Raw genomic sequence first — 15,709 nt, forward strand, 5'->3', positions numbered from 1 at the left:
CCTGGTTCCCCACGTATGGCCTATGGTTTCCTTTCTTTACTCATTCCCTGGCTTAGAAGGTCCTTTCCTTACTTCTACTGTCAAAATACTACTCATCAACATACCATTTCCATCTGGAAGAGCTTAGGCTTTCCTCTGTTGGGGGTAATGGTACCCTCTTTTAATTCATCAGCCCTCCCTGTGATCCTTTCTTATGGAGATTAGCAAGTTCTACCTTGCTTTAGTCCTGCCCTGCCACTCTTACTGAAATATAAATGCTCCTCACTGTTCTGCTCACAACATCTGGAAAGGGCCCTTACACACAACAGCGGGTTAATTTTCCTATCAGATAAAAGAGTAAACATAATACCCAAATATCCAAACTTGCCATAGCTAAACACTAGGAAACTTCATTTAGAGATCTCTGCAAAACAGTATTGAATTCCAAAATCACAAATAAGATTCAGTCTTACTGAACAAATCTTGCTACCTAAAATTACATTATTTCCAGGTCCAAAGAAACAAAAAAGGTAGTCTGATATCCCAGGCAGAGAATTCTGAGAAAATAATCCTGAAGGCACAGGTAGTTCCTGTACAGAGAGGTTTCATTTCAGCTGTACTTTTTGGTCATTTTGGACTTTAATGCACCAACTCAATATTTTACTGCTTCCCAATTAACAGTGCGATATACAAACAAAAAGGAAGTCAGTAATAACCGATTTTGGATATAAAAGTGCAGTGAGTTGGGTTTTAGGCCCATGGTTCCTACATGTGGAGTTGTATAAATGGGGCTCTCTCCCCCATAGAGCCTACAGAGAAGAGGCAAAAGGCATAAAGGTCAAACAAGTGGTGAATGGACAGATCATCAGGAGCCCAAGATTTCAAGGGCTCTTTCATCAATCCCTAGCCATAGGGAAGAAATACTTCAACAGCACCCTAAAGGAAACAAAAAAAAAAACTGAATTATGAAAGGCAACATTAAAAAAGCATCAGTGGCGCGTCTTAGAGAAATTACTAGCGAGATTTAAGTCTCAACCCCCTACTTTGTCTCAAAAGTGTTTTCTAATAATACTAAGCACATTCCAAATAGCTTCCATCTGCCAAGAACTTACCAACTGCACCTCCCCTGCTCAGCAACCAGGGTGAACAATCAATGCCAAGGGAATCTACATCCCTTCATTTTGGAAGTAAATTGTGAATATCTACCTTGCTAGGCATTTATCCACAGGGCCAGTAGTTCCTAAATGAATTTAGGAAGTGAACATGACCCAAGGGAAAGCAGGAGAGGCAAAACAAAGAGAATGGGTGAATATAGATTTAAAGGAAAAAGTCAGAGAAACAGAAAAGGCAAGAATTCATTTGGGAAAATCAAAAGCAAAGGGCAATACAAAAAGTCACAGCAAAAGAGGAGAAAAAATAATACTCCACCCTAAAGATAAATGACTAGAGAAGAAAAGTGAGGAGTAGCAAAAAATAGAGTCCAGATGACTTAACTTTAAAAATTCTCTTACTGTGATTTTTAAGACTGATTGGGTTCGGAGTTTGGAATCCTAGGAAAGGAAAACGGTCTAGCAATGGAGAAACAAAGTGAGACAATGCTGAAAAGTAAAGAGACCCTCCTTCCTAAGCTCTAGATAGGCATCAGGTAGGGCTGGATCAAGGACAACGCTGGTGATACGCGGGGCTCCCGGAAGGGCTCTGAGAGACAACAATCACGCTGATTCACTTGTCTGTGGGAAATCGAAGATTCCTCGTGGACTCGGGAGAGACTACAGCGAACCCCCACCCCCACCCTAGGGGGAGCCTGCGAGGCCGGACTAACAAACAGATGGGCTCTCGGAGCAGGAGCAAGAGACGCGAAGTATTCTCGGGAGCCGGCCAGACCCGACGGGGACCCCGAAGGGGCAAAAGGAACGCAGCGACCAGGTTCAAGGGTGGTGTCGCCAGGGGCCCCCCGGGCGCCCTTCGCCAAGCCGGAACTCACCGATGCCGAGCCCTACAACCAGGCGGCCGGCGAGCAGCGTCTCCTTGTTGTTCGCCGCAGCCAGCACCGTGGAGCCGGCGGTGAAGAGGGCACTGGCCAGCAGGATGGCGGCGCGGCGGCCGAAGACGCCGTTGAGGGCCCCGCCAGCCAGCGCCGAGACTGCGGCCGCCCCCACCGTGCTGGACACGAGCAGCTCCTGCCACAGCGCGTCCAGGCTGAGCTGCCGCTTGAGCAGCAGCATGGCCCCCGACACCACCCCGGTGTCATAGCCGAACAGGAAGCCGCCCAGCGCGGAGAAGACTGCCACCACGTACACGAAGGCGGGGGTCTCGTCCTGCTGGAACTGCCTCCGCGCCGCGCGCTCCAGGTCCCCGACGCCGCCACCGCCCGAGCCCTGCAGGCTGGCGCTGGACTCGGCGGCCGCCAGGAGGCTGCGCTCCCCAGCCGTGCTCGCCGCGTCCGGCTCCTGCTGCTTCCTGCGCCGCTCGCCCATGAGGCTGCTCAGGCTCCGCAGCGTGTACTCCACATTCTCGCTCGCCTTGCGGGACATAGGGCAGGGGCCCGGGGCTGCCCGGGAGGACGAGGCTCCGCGGGCCGGCGGTCTCGGAGGGCTAGACAGCCCGAGCGGGCACAAGGAACCGCTGCCCCCGCCTTCCTCCTCCCGGCTCCCGCTCCGACTGCCACGGCAGCAGCCGCCGCCGCCGCGGCCGCTCCGGGGAGAAAGTTGCTGCCCGCCGAGCCCCGGCGCTGCGGAGTTGGAGCCTGGCGGGTCTCACTCGAGACTCACGCCCCGCGCCTGCCGAGCTGGCGCTGCAGAGCGAGCGGGAGGTGGGGCCGCGGGTCACGTGCAGCCCCAGCCGGCAGGGCCGGGCCGGAGACGCCCCGCCCCCTCCCCGGGCGGGGCCAACCTGAGCCCGCCCCGATCCCTAAAACCCACCCCCAGGTTGATCGCGACCTCTGACCTAGGATCCTTCTTACGTGGCTCTCGCATCCTTACAGCTTTAAGCCCCCTTGTTTGGGGGCCGCAGCTGGGTAGCAAGCCAATGTTTGAATGCCGGGTACTAGGCTTTCAGACCCGGAGAAACCAACTACGATGATTGCACGGTTTGGAAAGGCAAGGAGAGAACCCCTTATAAAAGCCTGAGGATGGCCAAGGCTGGAAAGGGCCTAGGAAAAAATATCCTGTTATGGCATATAGCAATTACCCTTCCTTACTTTTATAATATTGTGACAAAAATGGGTCTGTTCTGGAGCAATTGAGTTTCTTATCGCCAGTCCCTCCTCAACTTGTGCTTATTTTAAAGGCACGGTACATCTTATTTCTTTGAGGACAGAAATAATGAATCTCCCTAGGTGAATCCCAAACTTCCTTCCATGGATCCCTGATGTGTAAAAGAAAATTCACATTTATACATTACACTCCTGTATCACCAAGGAGCTCCCACTGGTACAAAGTAAACCCAGTATTTGATGTGATTTAAGGTTTAAGAGGAACTCTCCACCTAACTCCCCCAACATACTCACTAAAAGGAAGAATGTCTTCTCCCCTGAGAAGTCTGCACTGTTGCCTTCCATTTGCAGGGGCAATTCTAACTGCTTCATTTGCTTGAAACAAAGCAAAGGTGACATTACTTGCCACCAGCTTTTTAAACTGTTGGGTTAATTGCTGGTTGTTAGTTTTTTACCTCACTTTGAAGTCAGTAGTAAATCATTTTATACAGCTCCACTTTAGAAGAGAAACTTTGTCCCTGTGATTTGCTTTCATTCTTCAGGCTCAGGGCAGGAGGTAAAGCATCATATAATTTTGTTCCTTATCATTTCAGTGCTCTTTTATTTTCCTTATTTGAGCAAAAGTCTTAGTCTGAGGCCTATTTTTTCATGCAGCCTAAAACTTGTTCTTATTAAAGAAAAGGATTTTGTCGTTTCGTTTTCAATAAAAATTTATATTATAATTTGTCAAAATTGCTTTCCTATGGATTATCAATCATGATTATCTCCATAATATAACACTTTCCTTAACAGCAACAAGGAAAAATGAACTAATGAGCTTAGAGGGCTTAACTGTTTAAACTTATTGTGTGGCTTTAAAGTAAGGTTCTCTCATAATTCCCAGGGATCAATTAAACAGAGAGAGCTTTTAGCTCTGGAGCAATGAACTCTAATATTCAGGCTACAGAAAAAGATTCAGGTAAGAGAGCGCCCTTTTCCATGCCTGCCGTAATAAAACCGCGCCACCTGGTGGTGAGCCGGTTCATCGCTTTTGAAGAGCAGGGCTCTTCTACCAGATGAGAATCAGCTGGTACTGTTGACAGTTCCCTCTTGCTGAGATGAAACAAACTTCCTTTTACTCCTGGCAGGAACACCTTGGCTCCTGAGCATCCCTTGCTGGAAATTCAGCTTTTATGTCACAGAACGCTAAACTACTTAAAATGGTTCCACTCCAAATCATCAGGGCACCTAAATACCTACGATCAGGTTACATCTGAAAAGAAATGTGACATGAAAAAAAGGGATCAGAATTCAACAGAGTTCTTTCCAGCCCTTGGAGGGAGCCAAGTTCATTTTAACATTACAGCGTGAGTCCAAAGTATAGTTCCCTGAAGCCTGCCCCAACCGCAGATTATGATGAAATGGAAAGCTAAGGATCAAAAGACATGAGTCCTATCAGTATCACTGTTTTACTGTGCAACTTTTGACAACCACTAAATTAGTCTGTTCCTTGTTTTCTTATTTGCAGAGCAGATATTGGTACACAATGACTCATTTATTAGAAATGAAAAATAATTTTAAAATATACCTAGTTGCTATTGCACAGTAAATAATAATTCTAAGCATCATTATTGGCTTGCAAGGTGAATTTGAAAACCCAAGTTTTAAGTACATTTGCTTTACAACCTCCAGGAAGAGGGAAAGAAGTGAGAGAGTGGTTTTAGCTGTACTGCTACAGATCCCTTTCCATTCATCTCTCCCACCATAACAGTTCCCTTTCCCCAGAGATAACCACACCTATCACTTTGAAATGTATCTTTCCAGAACTTTCTGTATGCATTTGTATGTACACAGTAAAACACAAAGTTTATTTTACTATTGTTTAAATCACAAAGAAAGAAAACCCAAATCAGACTGGTTTAAGCCAAAATTATGGTGGAGAGGGAGGATTTTTTGACTCTTGTCTCTGAAAAGTTTTCAACAGGCTGATTTCATGTACAGCTGAATATGGGCCTCAAAAACCAGGATGTCACCAAGAGCTCCATCTCTCCATCTGCTTCTTGCTACTTGCACTCCACTCTCAAATTCCATGTGGTAGCCAAGTGACTACAGCAGGTTCCAAGGTCTATTACCTATTCTACTCATATCTGAGGACCAATTAGTGCACACATCTTGAACTATTAATAGAAGTAAATCATGTGGGCTTCGAGTGTGTTTGGGGGGCATTCCCATAAGAAATCTGGGGTATTTTTTTGCCGGAAGACAGGCAAATAAATCCTGGGCAATAAAACCAACAGATTTGAGTTACCAAAGTAACTAGTCAAGTAACATGGCATAAAAGGCAAGTAAAGCGTTTCAGGAAGGAGGGGCTGGCTAAGAGAACCAAATATATTGCATAGAGATCAAAGAGAATAAAAACTCATATGAAATCATTGAACTTGACTAGTAGAAAGTCAATGGTGAAGACCTAATGTACACCATGGTGACTAGAGTTAATAGTTAATATATTGTATATTTGAAATTTGCTAATAGAGTATATCTTAAATGTTCTCACCACAAAACAGGTAATCTGTGAGGTGATTAATATGCTAATTAGCTTGATTGTGGTAATCATTTCACAGTGTATGCATATATCAAAACATCACATTGTATACCTTAACAATATACATTTTTAATTTGTCAATCATACAACAATAAAGCTGGGGGGGAAAAGAGAGAAAAAAAAGTCAATGGTGACTGCTGAGAATCAGAATATTGTTTTGATGGTATTTTGCTGGTATTACATTCAGAAACCAAGTAGTAATGCCAGAATCCTGCCCTATTGATTGTTCTTCCTTTCTGTACGTATAATAGACAATAGCAGCATCAAAATAAATATATTATTAATAGGTACAAAGGTAGCGGGTCCCATGGCTTAGTTATGAGGTTTAATACGTGCTTAGTACTTCCCCCGAATCTTGCCTTTGACTTGTTCTAAGGAAGAAGAGAGGGAATGAGGGAGGCAAGAATGGAAGGTAAGAAAACAGGATGGTCAGCATGCCCAATGGACAATGTCCGATCTGGATCTGCTTACTACATGGAGACATGGAACAGGAAATACAAGGAAGCATGAGGCATAGATGATATTTTAACACACATTGACCCTGCCCACTAATAACCATGCCCAACTGGGAAGAGAACTTGCAATACAACATAATATCACCTCCTCCTCTTTTGGGTGGGGAGGGTTGCAGCTCCTCTTCCTCCTCAGAGACTTTTAGGAGAGCAATGTCAATTAAAAGAAAATAGCGGAAATAGCAACTGTAGGTTGCATTTTCTAGAAGTCTCTTGGTAAATGCAATGAAGGAGAGAATAGTTTAACGAGATATCAGGATCAAGAGAACGGGTAGAGGGGTTAGGCATGACAAATGTATTCATATACTGAAGTGAAAATAATATATTGACAAGTCAGGATCCTGCATGATGGATAGAGCAAAGTCTCAAAGAAGGCAGGGAGGAAAAGAGCAAGATCAGTAAGAGAGAGGCTAACCTAGCCATAGGGAAGCGGAGGAACACTTCTTCCTCTAAAAGAGAAGGCAAGCCAAAAAAAAAAAAAAACAGGAAAGAAGAACATGGCATTAAAAACAAAAATACAGTGTTGACCTTGGTAGCTTTTAACCGAGGGACTGGCAAGTATCTACACTATTAGCACTCAATTCTGGGTACTGCTGTTGGCCCAAGGACTTTTACTAGGCTAGCTCTTATAGTTCATTAATAGCATAAGTAATAGGATAATCACTAACAAAAATTATAAAAATAAAAAAAGAAAGCTTTCATGAAATGGATAATAGGGGGATGGGAGATGGAGTGAACCTAGATGTTGTAAGCAGGAACACCCAAGTTCATATTTTCAATCTGCTACTTCCTTGACTGTATGACCACTTACTTATTTTCTCTAAACTTCAGGTTTCTCTTCTGTAAAAGGAGGATAATAATACTGTATCAGTAGTTAGATGGTTTCAATCTGAGTAACAGGAAATCCATACTGAAACTGCCTTATACACTACAGAAGTGTATTATTACATAAATCTGAATGTCCAGAGGGGGCAGCATCAGGAATGGTTTGATCAGTCTTTGAAAAATGGTGTCAAAGATCCAGATTCTGTCCTTTTCTCCACTCTACTATTCTTAGTGTATTAGTTTTGCCCTCTGCTAGCTTCTATAAGAGGGCTCTAACATTTCCAGGTACCATTTTTCTAATGTATACAGAAAAGTACAGTACTTAGTCCCTATTCTCAAATGCAATATATTCCAAGTAGTAAAAGACCAACATGGCTATGTTTAAATATACCTAATAATACAAAGCATAGTGTACCAACTTGGAGCTAGAAACAAAAATTCCAGTGGAACTCAACTTTGATTGCAGAGCTTCAAAATATTCTTTATTGACCCAAATGAGTAGCTGCAAATGATAACAGTTAAAAAAATAACAGAAAGAAAAAAAAAAAAACCTTTGACTTGCAACTTCAAGAAATCTCTTAATTAAACAGGATGCAAAAATCTGAAATGAGAGTAGTGGGAAGTATTTGTTTCAAAGTAGAATCACTAATGAAATTAGTAACAACTCACCCTCTTTAACTGAGAAATTATTTTTTTTTTTTTTTTTTTTTTTTTGCTTTATCACAAATTTAATCAGTTATATGTATACATATGTTCCCATATCCCCTCCCTTTTGCGTCTCCCTCCCACCCTCCCTATCCCACCCCTCCAGGCGGTCACAAAGCACCGAGCTGATCTCCCTGTGCTATGCGGCTTCTTCCCACTAGCTATCTACCTTACGTTTGGTAGTGTATATATGTCCATGCCGCTCTTTCACTTTGTCACAGCTTACCCTTCCCCCTCCCCATATCCTCAAGTCCATTCTCTAGTAGGTCTGTGTCTTTATTCCTGTCTTACCCCTATGTTCTTCATGACCTTTTTTTTTCTTAAATTCCATATATATGTGTCAGCATACAGTATTTGTCTTTCTCTTTCTGACTTACTTCACTCTGTATGACAGACTCTAGGTCCATCCACCTCATTACAAATAGTTCAATTTCATTTCTTTTTATGGCTGAGTAATATTCCATTGTATGTATGTGCCACATCTTCTTTACCCATTCATCCGATGATGGACACTTAGGTTGTTTCCATCTCCGGGCTATTGTAAATAGGGCTGCTATGAACATTTTGGTACATGTCTCTTTTTGAATTATGGTTTTCTCTAACTGAGAAATTATTAACTTGGCCTGACACTGGTTCTTCAGCCAGTTTCAGTCGTTTGACTAGTAATGGAAAATACTTTCAAATGTATCTTGGAACATGAAGAGCTCCTCACTAATCATTTGTTTTAAAAAATTCTACTTTAAAAAGTAGGCTTTCTTTTGCATTTTGAATCCAAATTGTAAACTCACCTGTAATAATGACTCTGTCTGAAGCAGAGTCACTATGTTGTAAGCATGGTAATAGGGTGACTCTGCTTTGCCAAACTGAGTGAACTTACCATGTTAAAACTAAGTAAATATCCAGCTGAAACAATTAATTTATATTTTGTAGTTGGAATTATTTAGATAAAATAAATTCCTATTTCCTTATACATTCTTCTTAACTCGGGAGAACCGAAAACTTTTAATTTAATAATACAAACTATGTAATTCACTGACCATATAAGTTTCACAGTATTAACAAGCACTGCTTTGAAGGATGCTTTTGTTTTCCCAGCCAGTAGTACTTGCACATGCAAAATATGACTGTTTAAACAAACTTATGCAAAAAATATTTCAGAAAGAGTGGTCAACCTCAATGTTTCCAAAAAAACACTATTGTAATTTCCTCTCAGATTCTCTCTCACAATTTTTACAGTGTACAGCATTGAACATTTTTATATCTCAAATACACTAAATGACACTTCAGTAATACTGAACTTGCTTTTATATCTGATTTTCATGCTGAGTCAGTAAGTATGGGACAGAGAGTCTTTATGGTGGAAATAGGAGCATTCATTACAGTAAGTCCCCTACATATGAAACTTCAAGTTGCTAACATCCAAAGATGCAAACGTGCATTCCATCAACATCAGGCATGAGTGAAATTGCAGCTTGCCCTGTGTCTCCTATTGCTGACGTTCCTTCATCTCTACCATCTCCCACCTCCTCTCCCTCCTCCAGTCAGTAACTTTTCTTGCCTGTTCACTCGATGCCAGCCCGTGTATGCCAGCTGTTGTACTGTACTACTGTACTTTTCAAGGTACTGTACTATAAGATTAAAAATATTTTCTTTAGTTTTTGTGGGTTTTTTTAAATTTTTTTTTACTTTTGGCTGCATTGGGTCTTTGTTGCTGTGTGCGGCCTTTCTCTAGTTGCGGTGCACGGGCTTCTCATTGCGGTGGCTTCTCTTGTTGCGGAGCATGGGCTCTAGGCACATGGGCTTCAGTAGTTGTGGCATGTGGGCTCCAGAGCGCAGGCTCAGTAGTTGTGGCACACGGCTTTGTTGCTCCGCAGCATGTGGGATCCTCCCGGACCAGGACTTGAACCCGTGTCCCCTGCATTGTCAGGCGGATTCCTAACCACTGCGCCACCAGAGAAACCCTTGTGTTTGTTTTTTATGTATTATTTGTGTGAAAAGTATTATAAACCTATTACAGTACAGTACTATATAGCCAGTTATGTTGGGTACCTGGGCTAACTTTGCTGGACTTACAAACAAATTGGACTTATGAATGTGCTCTCAGAACAGAACTCATTCGTATGTAGGGAACTTATTGTACTCTCTTCCTGTGATTTTTCTAAACTGAGACTCCTAGAAAACATATCTTCATAAGTGCAATTAGAGAAGTTTTATCTACAGGTCAGCCCATAGTTAAAGAAAAGTGTCCTTAGTAAATGAGAGCAGGGCCTGTGTTTGCTCTGTTCACCATTATATCCCCTGAGTCTAACACATTGCTGGTACATAAGTATTTATTGAATGAATGAATGAATGAGTGAGGGATATCAGTCTGCATGGAATCTGTTTGGCTCAGGTCTGTAAGTCATCACTTTCCATACCTATACATAATATGATGAAATAACAACAAGTTGAGATAATACAAAGTATGTGTATAACATGCCACCTGACCCCAACCCTAAATATAGCTCAAGCAGTGTCAGATTTTAACTGATCAAACAAGCATGATTTTTCTTAAGAAATACACAGCATAGCCTATAGATGTTAACAGAAATAAATGCAATATTTCTTGAGCATTGAACTTTATGAAAAGCACTTTACTTTGCACTGTCCTCAATTGTCTTCATTCCCAGTAGGAAAACACTGCAGACCCATATATAAAAATAGCTGATCGTATAAATCATTATGTACCAAATTATTGAAAGAGACAAAATTCTGGTTAATAAGAGAAGAGAGATCAATGGACTGAAATTTAAATTAAAAAAATAAAATAAAATGGTATTTATTTTCTCCAGTTCAAAGCTATAACATAAAAAAACAAAGTTGTTGCAATAGAATTATTCTTATTCCTAATTGCTACCAAAATTGTTGATGAAATGTCAACTGATCAAACTAAAGAGTAAATCATTTCATTTTGCCTTTGGGTTTTACAATATACTCAGTTTTTTTTCATTTTTCTGGTCTATTAGTGATTACAGTCTATTTCATCATTAATTTGGGGAGCCCTAGGTTACAAGTGGCAAAGCACAATTTCTGTGTGCTACCTCTTAATTAATAGACATCTTACCCAGCTACTAACCAGACATAATCACCCTGCTTATACTATGTGGTTTTGCATACTATTCTAATGAAAAATTGGCAAATAGAAGAAAAACTGCATAAATTCCAAAACATAGAATAGGAATACATATTTTGAAAATCTTTTAAAAGAAAATTTTGACAATTTTCAAGCTGAAAGCTAAGTCAATATACATATCAATCAATGGTCTGTCATCTTAGAAAATTACTCTGAATTCTATGGGGAAGAAGAAAGAGATGGAACTACTTTAGCAGCTCTTCCCAATACCAAAAGGAAAAAGAAAGCTTCCAAGTGCAAAAAAGCATTCCTTAGATTGCACCATTTGAAGATCTAAGATAATTTCATTATTTTCTCTAAATCATCGAATTGTTATAAGAGATGCTTGGATGAGTACAGAAAAATTCAAAACGTTATTGTCACTGGCTAACGATGACAGATATTCTTCAGGGAATGATCTGGTAAGAAAATAAGAATGTAATAGTGCACTAACAAGAAAAGCAAAGTCTATTTCTTCTGTACGATCTTTGTTTTGTGAAATTGCCATGAAATTTTCATGCATGAACCCTGAGGTAATCATATATATTAAAAATACCCTGAGGCTATTTTTCATAGACCTACAGGCTAAGTGAAGACTCAGCTTTCAATTATCATCCTAATGGATGAGAAACTCACAGTGTGAATAATAAGGGGAAAAAGCAGTCAACTATATATACTCATAGCTTTAAACATTAAAAAAATAATGTTACAGTTTAGGTATGAATAAAAACTGCTTTGTGTCTTTTGTTTTTAAAAACGTATGATCTTTTAAATTTTGTCTTTTAAAAATTATCTTATAATACAACCCGCTTTTTTTTTTAACCTCCCTAAATTGTAGTAGACATCTATTATACTTTGTGATCTTGTACTTTTGGACACGCTTTCTCTAGGGAATTGCCTGTATTATGAGTCTCACTTTGCCAAAATAGAAGCCAGAAGTTCACTCTCCCAGCATTCCTTGGAGTTAGGGGCAGGTATATCACCCAAGGTCAGCCAATCAAAGACATCTGCACAAGAGTTTGATTGGAAGAGAATAACATGATGAGGGAGGCTCTCTATGAAGCCTATCCTACTGAGGGTGGCAAAGACTGGCAGAGGGAAGCCATACAGCCTTGAAAAAATGGCAGCAGGAGTACTACTGGGGGCATACTATGTCTAAAGTTGGCAGCAGGAGATGTGGTGTCTTTACCCAGCAGCAGCAGAAGAGTCTCCACTGAGCAACCAGCGGGGTAATTAAGATGTGGTTGGACGCATCACCTCCAGGTGTGATTATCTGGTTCTTGCAAAATTCTTTGACTTTATTTATATCAATAAATAATATATAATAGCCATAGTACAAAAAAACTTCAATCCATAAAAAGGCAAAAAAAGAGGAAAAAGGTAACAAAGAACAGGGAAAGATAGAAAAACAGCAGAATGGCCAATTTAATCCCAAACATATCAGTAATCACATAGAAGATAAATAGTCTAAGCATACCAATTAAAAGACAAAGATTATCAGATTAGATATAAAACACAGAACTCAACTATATGCTGCCTACAAGAAACCAACTTTAAATATAAAGGATATATTAAATATTATTATATTTATTTATTATATATTAAGTATAAAAGAATAGACAAAGATACATCTTGCTAACACTAGCCCAAAGAAAGCTGGATATATTAATACACACAAATAAGATAATGATAGAGGTGTCTATTCATCAGATTACATAATCTTAAAAGTTTAAACATCTGAAAACAGAGCTTCAAGGGACTTCCCTGGTGGTCCAATTGTTGAGACCCCGTGCTTCCACTGCAGGGGGCACGGGTTCAATTGCTGGTTGGGGAACTAAGATCCCACATGCCGCACGGCCAAAAAAACAGAAAACCAAAAACCAGAACTTCAAAATAAATGATAGAGATACAAGAAAAGTATATAAAACCACAATTAGAGTCAGAGATTCAATAGTCATCTTTCCATGATTGATAGAAGTAGTACACAGAAAATAGGATATAACAAAGATGTAAAAGATTTGAATAAGACTATCAGCCGTATTAACATAATTGACACTTAGAGAACACTCCATTGAACAACAATAGAATACACATCCCTTTCAAGTACATGTGAAACAATTACCCGAGTTAGTTAGACCATAACTTAGGCTTTGAAACTAGTGTTAATAAATTTAGAGTGATTCAAGACATTAGTATATTTTCTGTTCACATGGAGTTAAATTGGAATCAATACCATAGAGCACACAAACATATAGAAACTAAATAGTACATTTATAAATAATCTATGTATCAGAGAAGGAATCAAAAGGGAGATTAGAAAATATTTTGAACTGAAAGAAAACATACACACAACAGACCAAAATTTGTGGGATCCCACTGAAGCAACTCTTAGGAGATATGCATAGCCTATAATAGAAACAAAAAAAAAATTGCAGGGCTTCCCTGGTGGCGCAGTGGTTGAGAGTCCTCCTGCCGATGCAGGGGATGCGGGTTCGTGCCCCGGTCCAGGAAGATCCCACATGCCGCGGAGCGGCTGGGCCCATGAGCCATGGCCGCTGAGCCTGCGCGTCCACAGCCTGTGTTCCACAATGGGAGAGGCCACAGCAGTGAGAGGCCCGCGTACCACAAAAAAAAAAAAAAAAAAAAAAAGATTGCAAATCAGTGACTTCAGTTTCAAACTTCAAATACAGGAAAAGGAACAGTAGATGAAACTTTAAGTACAGGAAAGGAAATAATAAAGGTCAAAGGGGAAATCAGTGAAATGGAAAACAGAAAAACAATAGAGAAATATCAATAAAACTAAAAGCTGGTTCTTTAAAAAGATTAATAAAATTGATAATCCTCTCATTAGATTGATCAAGGAAAAAATATAGAAGACACAAATTACCAGTATCAAGAATGAGTGAGGTTATATCACTACATATTCCACAAATATTAAATAATAGTAAGGGAATAGGATAAAAAATTCATGCCAAAAAAGTTTGACAAAATGGACATATTCCTTGAAATAGAAAAATAAAAAATAAAAACCTACCAAATCTCATTCAAAAAGAAATATACCACATGCCGTGGAGTGGCTGGGCCCGTGAGCCATGGCCACTGAGCTTGCACGTCCAGAGCCTGTGCTCCGCAGCGGGAGAGGCCACAACAGTGAGAGGCCCGTGTACCGCAAAAAAAAAAAAAAAAAAAAAAAAAAGAGATAATCTGAATAGCCTTATATTTATTAAGAAACTTATAGTTTAAAACCTTCCCATGAGGAAAACTCCAGGCCCTGTTGGCTTCACAGGTAAAGTCTACCAAACATTTAAGGAAGAAATAATATGATCCATACTAACTCTTAGAAAATCAAAGAGGAGCAGAAAGTCAGCATTATCCTGATTCCAAAACCAAAGACATTTTAAGAAAACTGCAAAACTCTCATATAGATAGATGCAAAATTTCTAAAAAAATTTTTAACAAATTAAATCAAACAATATATTAAAAGGATAATACATCATGACTAAGTGGAGTTAGTCCTAAGAATGCAAGGTTGGTTTCACATTTAAAAAATCAGTCAATATAATTCATTATATTAAAAACTTATTTTAAGAAATTCGTATGATCATCTCAAGAGATGCAGAAAAAATTTTGAAACATACAATATTCATTTGTGATTTAAATAAAAACCCTCAACAAGCTAAGAATAGAAGAAGACTTTCTCAACTTGATAAAAGCCATCTACAACTAACATCATATTTACTGATGAAAGGCTGGAACACTTTATTCTTGGTGTCAGGGGCAAAGTAAGGATTTTCACTCTCAGCAATTCTATTCAACACAGTACTGGAGGTTCTAGCCAAACAATAAGGCAAGACAAAGAAATAAAATAATAATAGTAAAACAAAATTCACCCAGAGTGTAAAAAAAGTAATCAAACTGTCTTTATTCACAGATGACATATTGGTCTCTAGAAAATCCAAAGGACTCTACAAAAGGTCTACTAGAACCAATAAGCGAGTTTAGCAAGGTTATAAGATATACTGTCATAAACAAAAATCAGCTGTATTTCTAAATACGAACAACAATCAAAAATTGAAATAAAAATACTATTTACAATTGCATCAAAAATATTAATACTTCAGGATGAATCTTACAAAAGATGTGAAAAACCTATACACTGAAAAAAACTATAAAACATTGCTAGGAAAAATTAAAGACCTAAACAAATGGAGATATATGCTACCTTCATGGATTGAAAAATTCAGTATTACTAAGGTGTTAATTCTCCCCAAATTGATCCATAGATTAAACACAATCCCATTCAAAATTCCAATAGGCATTTCTTGAAGAAATTAACAAAATGATTTAAAATTTTATATGGAAATGCAAGGAGACGAAATATCCAAAACAACATTAAATTGAAAAAGAAAGTTGGAGGACTAACAAACATGCTTTAGTTGGTCAGTTAAAATCAAGGACTACTTGATTTCAAGCTGTATTATATAGCTATAGTAATCAAGGTAGTGTGGCATTGATGTAAAGACAGACAAATATAACAGTGCAATAGCATAGAGTCCAGAAATAGATCCACATATGTATGCACAACTGGTTTTCAACACAATGAAAGGCAATTGAGTGGAGAAAGGACAGCTGGATCATTTGGTTACCCATATGCAAAAAACAGTGAACTTGAATTCATACTTTTCAGCAGACACAAAAATTAATTCAAAATGGAATGTTTACCTAAATGTGAGAACCTAAAA

At 39.5% G+C, this 15,709-nt stretch overlaps 1 protein-coding gene across 1 annotated transcript in view; it reads right to left on the minus strand.

Annotated features, from left to right (window-relative positions):
• Nucleotides 1-2,513, minus strand: part of SLC2A13 (solute carrier family 2 member 13) — a gene marked incomplete at both ends in the record, with an annotated part of 464,919 nt that extends 462,406 nt beyond the window's left edge. The window contains one exon of the mRNA XM_079714440.1: nucleotides 1,964-2,513. Within this exon, the coding sequence (XP_079570566.1) occupies nucleotides 1,964-2,513 (550 nt within the window). The remainder of the gene's footprint in view (nucleotides 1-1,963) is intronic.
• Nucleotides 2,514-15,709: the final 13,196 nt, after the last annotated feature.

This window comes from Hyperoodon ampullatus (genome assembly GCF_949752795.1).
Source record: "Hyperoodon ampullatus genome assembly, chromosome: 11".
Classification (NCBI taxonomy): Eukaryota; Metazoa; Chordata; class Mammalia; order Artiodactyla; family Ziphiidae; genus Hyperoodon; species Hyperoodon ampullatus.